This window comes from Astatotilapia calliptera, chromosome 19 (assembly GCF_900246225.1).
Source record: "Astatotilapia calliptera chromosome 19, fAstCal1.2, whole genome shotgun sequence".
NCBI lineage: Eukaryota > Metazoa > Chordata > Actinopteri > Cichliformes > Cichlidae > Astatotilapia > Astatotilapia calliptera.
In genome coordinates, this window is record NC_039320.1 from 24,322,026 (window position 1) to 24,332,389 (window position 10,364).

Genomic DNA, 10,364 nt, shown 5'->3' on the forward strand with positions numbered 1-10,364 from the left:
GGCGTGTAGTGAACAGCGCCCTGAGCTTAATAACAGGCTTTGCCTTCTAAACCTGCTCTAAAACGCTGTTCATAAAGTATTAAAGCTCTGATGTGAAGTTAAAATAGCGCCTAATGTGAATGTGACTTTAGAGGTTAACTTTTTTTTTTACTATAAATCAACCTGGAACTACATTTTTAATCAGTCTTATAGCGTTGTCTTAAAATTGCTTAGGTATGGATAGAAGAAATTAATAATTTAAGCAGGATTAGAAAATATAGGATGATTTTTTTCATCATAAGGTCCATATTTTGATTCCGGGACTTTAAATTCAGAAAAGTTACCCTTGTAAAGTAAAACAAAACAAAAAAAACTGACTTAAAGCACACTTGTCTGATTGGCCAGCGTTGAGAAAGCCTGCTGAGGAGAAGCACCGCGTGCCTGTGAGCAACACTTGTTTATTTTTGCATTTGTTCACTGGTTTGTTTGTTCTTGATTAAAACTTGAATCTCAACTTAACTTGCTTATTTTGGAACCTTAATCTAACCAGGAATAAGCGCATGAACAACATGTGTAACATGTGACTGATCTGTAAATATTAATGCCCTTTGCATTGTTTGTTTTCTCGTGTTCGGTCAATTAAGTCTTTCAGTCACAAGCTGCAAAAAACATATGTACAGCTTTTTTCCTGTGCATGCTTCAGTTAATTGGCATACAATGCATGACTGACATGGGAAAGGTCTGCTGTCAGGAACAACCAAAGCTAACAAAGCTAGCATGGTATTTGCTGACAAGAGTAAATTAAGTGTCAGTAAGACTTCTAAAGAACACTGTTTTACTGAAATGTTTACATATATATTGGCAGCAAGACGACTTTAGTTTGGCTTCGTAGGCCTGAAGATGACTATAAAGAAATCTCTGTAACATTTTTGTTGCCGAAAGTAAAAATTTAGCATTCCCAGTACAGGTGGGTCAATAAAATTACAATACTTTTTTTTTTGCCATGCAATTACAGACACACTGGGGGGTGTTACTCAAATGAATGAGGGTAAAATGCACAGAAGCTTTAGTAAAGATGGTGAACATCCAGCTGAGAATTCACTGAACTAATCAGTTATACACTAATGTGACACCGCAGTGTACGTACTGCATATAAAATTCCAGCTTTTCACCCTTTAAAAAAAATTATCCTTCAGTTACACAGAATACTGTATTCAAATGTTATTGTGGGCAATGTATCAAAATAATATCACACTAGCTTCTGAGATACTCTTTGAGTAATTCAAAGCTGTCTGTATAATGCATTTTTAACATAGTTAAAGCCTTGTTTAACATGAATATGCAATTTAAATTGCATATATATCTGACAAAAAATAAGAATAAAAGTATATGTTCCCATTAAGCCATCCATAGGTTTGTAAACAGTAGGCCCATTTCACATTACCAACTAAAAGTGGATCAGTGATAAATTTCTTTAAGAGCTTTTGACACTAAAGTTTCTGTATTATAAAGAATTGTAAAAGTCTCTTCCTTTGCATTATTTCTCATACATATACTACAATAAAGCTACATGAGATGGGACAGGCAGAAACTTTGGGTCAGTTACTGCTCCAGCAAACAGGAACTGGTTCATGTCTGGGTATGTGGCAGCTGTAAGTGATGTGAGTGATCATGCTGGACATACTAAGTATTGTTGGTATTGGACCTTCAGGTATATTGATTCTGGCTGTTATTTAATTTTCCAAGGCAATGTATGATGGCAGGAAATGCCATCATACTGTCATTGGATCTGAGGCGTTTTTGGCTCCGGGTTGAACCAATAAACTCTGCTTGGAGGTGTGTGTACTTTAATAATAAAAACATTTTATTTTTCTTCTTCTTCTTCTTCTTATTATTATTATTATTATTATTATTATTATTATTATTATTATTATTAGGCACTGTTCTCAGTACGAGACCACAGGCCTGCTCTCATATTGTGAGGTGTATGTAGTGGTGTGTGGCCAGCTGCACATCTGTGCCCCAGGGCATCCTGACAGACGAATCCACCCATGTTTATGGTTAAAGGATGGTCTAAATTTAAATGGAAGAAATAACACTTAAACAGCCATTAAATGACAGTTTCACTTAAACAAAAAAAACAAGGGAACCCTAAAACTTACCCATCCCTCAAAAGTCTCCCCTGTGTTGGAAGTTTCGATGAGGTCCTCGAACTGAATGGTGCAGTTGGCCACAAAGTCATCATATCCGATTGGAGTGTCGTGGAAAACAGCCAGCTCGATCTGTTTGCCGTCGTTCACGTTGAGGCAGAACTCCTCGTTGTACGTGGGCATGTTGGTTTTCTGCTTGGTGTGAGTCTGCCCAATTTTGTAGTCGTCCACCTTCACCACAATATAGGGGTCCATGGCTGGAGGAGCCTTGTTGAAGATGACAGAGTGGCGGAGGGAGAAGGTAGTCGGTTTCAGATCCACCGCCTCGCCGATCCGGAGCTTTAGATACCCGTTAAACTTCATGTTTACTAAGCTTATATATGCGCTAAGTTAAAAAGACAGCAGGCAAATTAAAAATAATATTTTAAAAACAATATGGAGAAAAAGTCATTCACGCTCACTTCAGGTCAACAACGACCAAATCTGTTCACAGTTCTTGGTGTCAGCTCATCCTGACCTAAAAGTTTTTGTGCTGACCGTCTGTGCAGCGCGTTTACTGTGAGCGCAAAAAGCTGCAGCCAGTATCGGTGCGAACCTGCTTCAAATGCTTTCAGTAAATAGGAAGCGACAGCATGCTGGGGAGGAGGCACAAGTTCCGCATAACATTTGACACACACACACACACACACACACACACACACACACACACACACACACACATCAGCAAACCTCTCAACCTGTCACTGTCGGGTTGGTGTGTCACGTGGTTGTATTGTAGTTCTTTGTGTAGAAAAAAATGGAGTCTGGTACTATATAGACCATGATGCAACACTCTGTTTGTGTAAGGTGCTGTGGTGCTTCACCTGTCCTTCACTCTGTGATGAAATATCGCCCCTTTGGCTCTTATCGTGCACTACAGAGTCCGAGTTTCTCATTTATAACTTCAAGGGCTTTATCAGGCTTTAAAAAGATTTAAAAGAGATTTTTTCTTTGTCAGACTTGACTGGCTACTTTTTACATGCAGTTGTCATAGCTCGTGTAACAGTTGCTTAAGTATACTTTAATCTAAAGCTTGCTAAAACCATAAAGAGTAGGCTTGATTAGTTCTGATCAGAACCAGCACAGATAAGCTGACCACAGGCTGTCAACAAAGAAAATCTACCCTCGCATCAGAGCTCCCGACAACAGCTTAGCCTTGCACTTCTGCAGAAGTGGAAAAAAAAATACAACAAATGAAAAAAATCTGTTTCTAAATTAAAGAAAAACAATGCAAATAACTAATAAATAAAGAACTGGATGTACTTTTACACAGTGTATTGATAGTTTTATGTTTGCAGTTTGCTCTTCATCCAGTAGATGGCCATGAAAGATCAGTAAATACAATGAAACACCCTGAAACGAACATGAGACGTGACACATAAGTAAGTATGCAAAGCTCTACTTTTTGTCTTTATATTTAGAGCCTTAATGGATTTTATCAGGACACACCAAGTAAAAATCAATCAAACAGACGAGTTTGGAACGAGACTTGATATTTATTATTTAGTGTATTGTTGGACGTTATGATGAGAAATATTTCAAAAATCTAATGTAATTTAAACCAAACAAGCAAGCAGGAAGTATCGTGCTTCCAGTTAGAGCCATAGTGACGTATTTTCATGCAGTTTGGCGTCTGTGCACCACCGCAGGGGATCTGAAATCAAAGACTGAAGATCTGATTGAAGTGCAGACTTTCAGCTTTAATTGACTGTTTAAGAATTGCAGATATTTTTTTACATAGAGCCTGTCATTCTCAGAAGCTCAAAATTAATTATACAAACTAACATAATTTTATACATAAGGCTCTTTCCCCCCTCTTTATTTATAGAGTTTTTACATGCAGTTTGACATATCAGGCCTAATAAAACAAGTACCAAACGATACAAAGACATACCTCAATACATTCAGGCCATTACAATTTGGATGATTTTTGAGAACTACTGAACAGCATATAACCAATCCCCATCCCAAGCTCCATAAGGATCATTTTTAATATTTCATGACTCCATGACGTCTAGAACCCATCACCAAATGCTGTGTTTCGTCTCCTGAGATGCTATGTCAGCCAAACCGAGTTGCTGCTGGTTTGTGGGTATTTTGGTCTCCAGTTGACTAAAACGCACGCTCTATTAGCCAGAGATCATGTGACCGAATTGACTCACTTCTTTCATTTCATGAGAAACTCTTGGGTGCTTCTGCAGTATGCTTTGGGTCATTATCCATTTGCACCATGAATTGCTGTCCAGTCAGTTTGCAGCATTTGACTGAATCTGAGCACACCTCACAGTTCATTTTGATACTTCTATCAGCAGCCACAGTGGGACCTGCTTCCACTGGCAGCCATACATACCCATGCCCTAACACTGCCCCCACCATCACAGACGGCATGTGTAGCAAGCACCCGACAGACACAGTGTTTGACGTGTTTTGCATTTCTTTATTTCGCTTGTTTAGCAGTTCGCTGTGACTAAGGCACTCGAGCAAGGAGTCAGCTCCTTCTGTAGCTCCTCCACTGCACACACACCCCGTCAGTCTCTGCCATCACTCTATATAGGGAGAGAGAGTCATCAGTCACAGCACACACACCTGTCCCCACCCCTCCACTGCAGCATACCAGAGACCACACTCCTGCCACAGTATGTTAAGGAGAGCTGTTTCTCTTCTCCATACTCCCATTTGAATTGTACAAGTTAATCTTGATTTAATCTGTCCATATATATATATATATATATATATATATATATATATTTTTTTTTTTTTTTTTTTTTTTTTCAGAACTGTGCAGGCCGTTTAGATGCTTTTTTGCAAAGTCTAATCTGGCCTTCTTGCTCTTCGGGGAAGCCAGTGCTTTCCACCTCATTGTATAAACTGCATTTATATTCACAAGGGCTTCTCATGATTGTAGACAATGATACACATGCCTCCATGGGAGTGTTATTGACTTGGTTAGATGTTGTGAATGCTTTTTCTAGCCAAGCAAAGCATTTGTAATCATCCATTTTAGTTGTTTTCTGTGGTTTCCAGGTAGATGCTGAGCCGTATAGGAGCATTTATTCTTTATAAGAATGCACCAGACTGTTGATTTGGCCGCTCCTAAAGCTTTTACTATCTTTCTGATAGTTTTATTCCGGTGTTTCAGACTAATGATGGCCACCTTTACCTATATCTTTGGACCTCATTGTCATGGCTACTGAACGGACTCACGCGCAGACAGTTCTTTCTCAGAGAACAAAAGGAGATTTATTTACAACAGGGATCACCTCAGTGCTATATATATATGTACAGTGAGTTGGGAGGGGGGTCCAGGGCTCCAGGAAGAGAAGCAGGGGGGAAATCCACACACACGCTTCCTCTTCCACACAGTCACCGCCACAGCTCCTCCGCACACACGCACTCCTCTTCAGCCGCACTCGCTCCAAAACTCCACACACGCTGCCACACCCGGGCAGGTTCCGTGATTTGGTCCAGAAGAGGGATATCTACACACAGAAGTTAACGTTAGTTCCACAGCAAAATACACACAGGGCATTCTTTTGAAAATGCCGAGAGCACGAACTCAGGAGGTTCAACGTTCCAGCGGTGAGCTGCTCTGTGCCACTGCCTTAAATAGCAGCTGGGGAAATCAGCCAGATCAGCAGCAGGTGGACACAATCACACAGGTGCGTGGGCCAAGAGCGAGAGCCCGTAACGAGCTCCGCCCAGGCAGAGAGGAGGAGGAGAGACAAAGAAAACAAAAACAAACAACAACAACAAAACCTGTAGCCAGCGTGGGCCAACCAGAGAGACACGGGGACCATGACATTCATGTTGAGAGCACTTGCTGTGCTAAACATGTATTTGTCTATCTGTGTTAACACTTAACAACTACAGATTTTTATCTGCTTAATTTGTCATGGAATAATGAGAGAACAGATTCCACTTGGCCATGAAAGTGCTTGTCAGTCAAGCAAGCACTTAAATAGCACTTGTGCCTGAAAATTATAAAGTCTGTATATAAAAAGGCTGCATTTCCTGAACAGGGAATGCAATATTTTTGTTAAACCTCTTGAATTAAAGCTGCACTTTCCTCAATATTTACAGCACACACAAAAAAGCAGTAATTCAAATTATTATTACATGCACATCTGTGCTTGTTGACATCCTCTGACTGGGCTCAGTGAACCAGCAGGAGGCAATGGGCTGTAAAATAAATCCTGAAATGAAAGTAAAAGTTCAGCTACTTAATTTCTTTTTCTTTTTTCTTTCTTGACCGGCTGGTTCACCTAACTGCAGGAGTGCTCTTTTTCTTTATTCTTTAAACACCACTCTCTCCCACTCTGAGGGTGCTGTACCTCCTCTATCCATAAATGCCACGATCAAAGTCTTCACTTTATTGGTGTTAGACTTGACCTCTCACCCCACTCTGCCAAATGTCAGGACTCCACATCTCTCTGGTCCAGCTGTTATAAATAAAGGGCTGGGGTCCCAGAACTTGCACATCCCCTGAATCCAGGATGTCTTGTAAACGGCCTCTCAGACATGACCTTACTGAGAAGAGAAGGTCGTAATGCCAAAGCGGGCCGATAGCAGATTGATTCAGTGCAAAAAGTGTCAGTGCACTTACAGCAATCAGCGGCAGGACTCTCAAAGCTGGTGGTTGAAAATAAAACATTTTGCCCCTTTAAATTTTTGTTGCAGATCACCCCGACCAGCAGGAGCAAATGTTCAGGTATTCTCACATGGCTTTTTTTTTTTTAAATACATGTTAGAGTCGGGGTATTTTAGTTCTATTTCTGTGCACAGTTTGAGAAAGGTCATAAGAGTGTTCCTGCTTTCAGCAAAGCCTCAATGTTGTTTTGTTGAACTGTCCAGCAGAGGGCAGAGTAAGACTGTTTAATCCATTGATCCCCCTCATCTTCCACCCCCTCCTCTTCCTTTCTGCTCACATCCCTCTTATGATAAACTTTAAAAATCTATTTTTCTTCCACTCGCTCATATTTTACCCCAGAACGAGAGATGGCACTTTTACAGCTCAGGATGATTTGTTTTCTTTCTTTGTTCTACGAGCAGTTCCCCCTCTTTTTCTCCTTCTGTCTGCCAACTCAGTGGCTCTTTGCCCTGCATGGCTTCCCCCTCATTCCAGCCTAACATTCTCTCTCTCTCTGGAAGAGGCTGTCACGGCCAAATCGTGAATTTATGCACCCATGGGAGACGTCTGCAGCTCTCCATGACTCCAGAGACTGAGAACACACAGACTTGTGAGCTTCATGTGTACATATACATTAGACATGTGCATGCTTTACACACACAAAGGCATGAACACACACTTCTGAGGTATCTCCTTAAAATGCCAAGATTTTATTGCCTCGAGCACAAAGCCAGCTACCAAAAGCCTCCCCCCTCCTTTTTTCAGAGCAGGCTGATTCTGTGTATATGGCTTAATTTCAGCCACCTGTAGAGTTTCCACATTTGCTTCACAGTCTACACTCTCAATTTATGTCTGTGTAACCCAGGACAGCTCAATCCCCTGGCTCTCTGCCCAGGTACACCCTATAGCTGCAGCTAATGAACCATAGCATTGGTGCCAAACTGTGGGGCGGGAACTAACAAGAGTATGGTCCAGATATGGTGAAGCCCATTCCCAGCGCTTGTGACCTCGGTGAGAGAAATCCTACGGGGCCAGTCTACACCCCTAACACGCTTGCTGCACTACCACAAACTCAATTACCCTCATCAGTCATCGGGTCCAAGCAGCAGGACTAACCCCCGTGCTACAGTCCAGTCACAAGACCCCAGCTTCTCCTCAGGTAAGGCTGTGCACACACACACACACACACACACACACACACACGGCCTCAAACAAGAGACTCTGACATTACGTAGTGCTCTCTGCTCTCTTAAGCCCTTCGGCCACAAACATACCCTGTTATTCTTCTTTATCAGCTTATTAGAGGGGGGGGAGGGGGGATTCTGAGTGTAGAGGAGGTTATGGTTTTCAAATTAAAAAAAAGAAAGAGGAAAAGGACTGACAAATAAAGCATGATGTTGTGAAAAGAAGAATGCAACTGTGAGAGTGGTGTGAGCTGCTTTGGACAGAGGAGCAGAGAGTAGAGGATGGTGGGGGCCCTGTCACAGCCCCTCCAGGGTAATTGGCTCCAGATGTGAGGCAGCGTGGCCCCTGCGCCAGAAAGGCGTCAGGGCTGCATTAAAGGCTCAGCGCAGGGCTGATGGGATTGCAGTGACACAAACTAACCCCTGCTCCCAACCAAAAAAAACAGAATCCCACACTGCGCTGCTGACCACTGGGCCTCCATCGGCGCTCTTCCTTACTCCTCAACCTCTGGTCGTTACATGCCAAATTGACAAACCACTACAAAGCTTTTCCTTGTAAAACTTCCCTTGTTTATTTATAAAACCTCCTCTTTCACTCTTGACCTTGATTCCAGTCCTGAAAACATACGGCTCTGCTACAGAGGTGTATTGTGTCTCGAGGACTATATAGGGACTGCAATCTTGGAGTCAAGTTTATTTTTTTAGTCATTGTGTTGGCCCTTATTGTGAACTGGCAGGTGATGCGTGTGTCAGTCAGTTCTTCCCCTTTATTCGAGAAAGTGACGAGTTTGCTGCACACAATGGTTTTCAGTTAATACACAGCTTTGGGGACTCCCCTGGTGAAAGGGCTGAAGGACATCGCTCATCTACAAATGCAGCACGGGCTTGTCTGAAGCACGCTAGCTGAAAAGCAGGAGCAGATGATGTTGTCAAACTGCACCATGTCACATATAAAGATCTCTAATCATGTGTTTTTTTCCTGCTTTGAGGCCTTATTTAAGCAATATGATATTTAAAAAAATCATAAAGAAATAAGGAGTATAAATGGGTCACATTCTCCTATGACCAAAGCGTGTGCTCTTTCAGAAAGAGTGCTCAGAGTGAGGAATGCTCTTACTGTGACACAAAGAACATGTTTACTGATAGAGCATGGAAATTGATTAAAAGCAGAAAAGCGGCATGGAGTGAATGTAGATGGAGGGAACAGAGAGAATGGGAGGAAAGAGGAAAAAAATAAATAAATGGAGAGCACTTCATCAGTGATGACACTTGCGTATTGATGGCATCTCTTCTGAGTTGCAGTCCCCACCGTGACTAACAAGGACAGCCACTCATCATGCCAACCGGCATTTAAAAAGCTCATGTGAAGCACCTTTCAGCCAGGAATGCCTGTTGAACAAGATTATGCAGGCAAACAGAAAGCAGATGTTGTCCGCACTGAGATTTTCAGTTTCTGATGTCCACCACAACAGAAAATTCAATTTAATTTAATTTATAAAGACACGAAATCACAACAACAGTCACCTCAAGTTGCTTTGTGTTGTAAGGTAAAGACCCTACAATAACGCAGGGAAAACTCCAACAATGAGACGACTCCCTGTGACCGAGCACTTGGCAACAGCGGGAAGGAAAAACTCCTTCCTAACAGGAAATAAAGACGGAAACAGGTTCAGGAGGGGCAGCTGTCTGCCGTGACTGGGTGGGGTGAGGGGAGGGAGAGAGAAGACACACTGATAACAGTCTCCAGCCACCTGTAGAAACGTAGATAATACTTTCTGCATATCTAATCCAGTGGTTCCCAGCCTGTTTTCACACACAGGATGGGCAAAGTAGGCTGAAGGTCAAAGTGAGGACACCAGGTTCACCCTTCTCCTGATTTCCAACAACAGAAAATGATTTTCAAAGAACACAGCCGACGCCTCTTGAAACAATACAAAAGTGGCGGCTGCCAGCAGGAGCTTAATTCCGGCCCACCATCGCTCCTCTGCTGGCTCATTCCATCCTTTAACCCTGGGAGATGGTGCTGTCATACTGCTGGACATGGGCCCAGGGTGTGAGTGAGTTTAACTAAACAAAAACACTTCCACCTCTGGGCCCGAGGACTCGGGACCCAGTCAGATCTCCATTTTAAAAAAAACAAAAAAACCCAGCTCTGGTTTGAGTTAACATGCATTTTTCCAGCTCATTATAAACCTGGAAAAATATCTGAGCATGTGGTTATCTTCACCTAGTTAGGTTTTGATAAAACATAGGACGCCTGAGTTTCTGTGAAATGGTGCCGACCTGGACTGCTGTGGACACAGTCTGACACCAGGTGGCAATCTTGCTCTGCTTTTGCGTTCAGCATAGAGGTTTGTAAATGATCCCGTGCAGGAGAAGGTCAGG

At 42.3% G+C, this 10,364-nt stretch overlaps 1 protein-coding gene across 1 annotated transcript in view; it reads right to left on the reverse strand.

Moving 5' to 3' along the window:
• prkcha (protein kinase C, eta, a) overlaps window positions 1-2,879 on the reverse strand; it is a 29,630-nt gene extending 26,751 nt beyond the window's left edge. The window contains exon 1 of the mRNA XM_026152294.1: window positions 2,142-2,879. Within this exon, the coding sequence (XP_026008079.1) occupies window positions 2,142-2,492 (351 nt within the window). The 5' untranslated portion in view covers window positions 2,493-2,879. The remainder of the gene's footprint in view (window positions 1-2,141) is intronic.
• Between the last annotated feature and the right edge of the window lie 7,485 nt (window positions 2,880-10,364).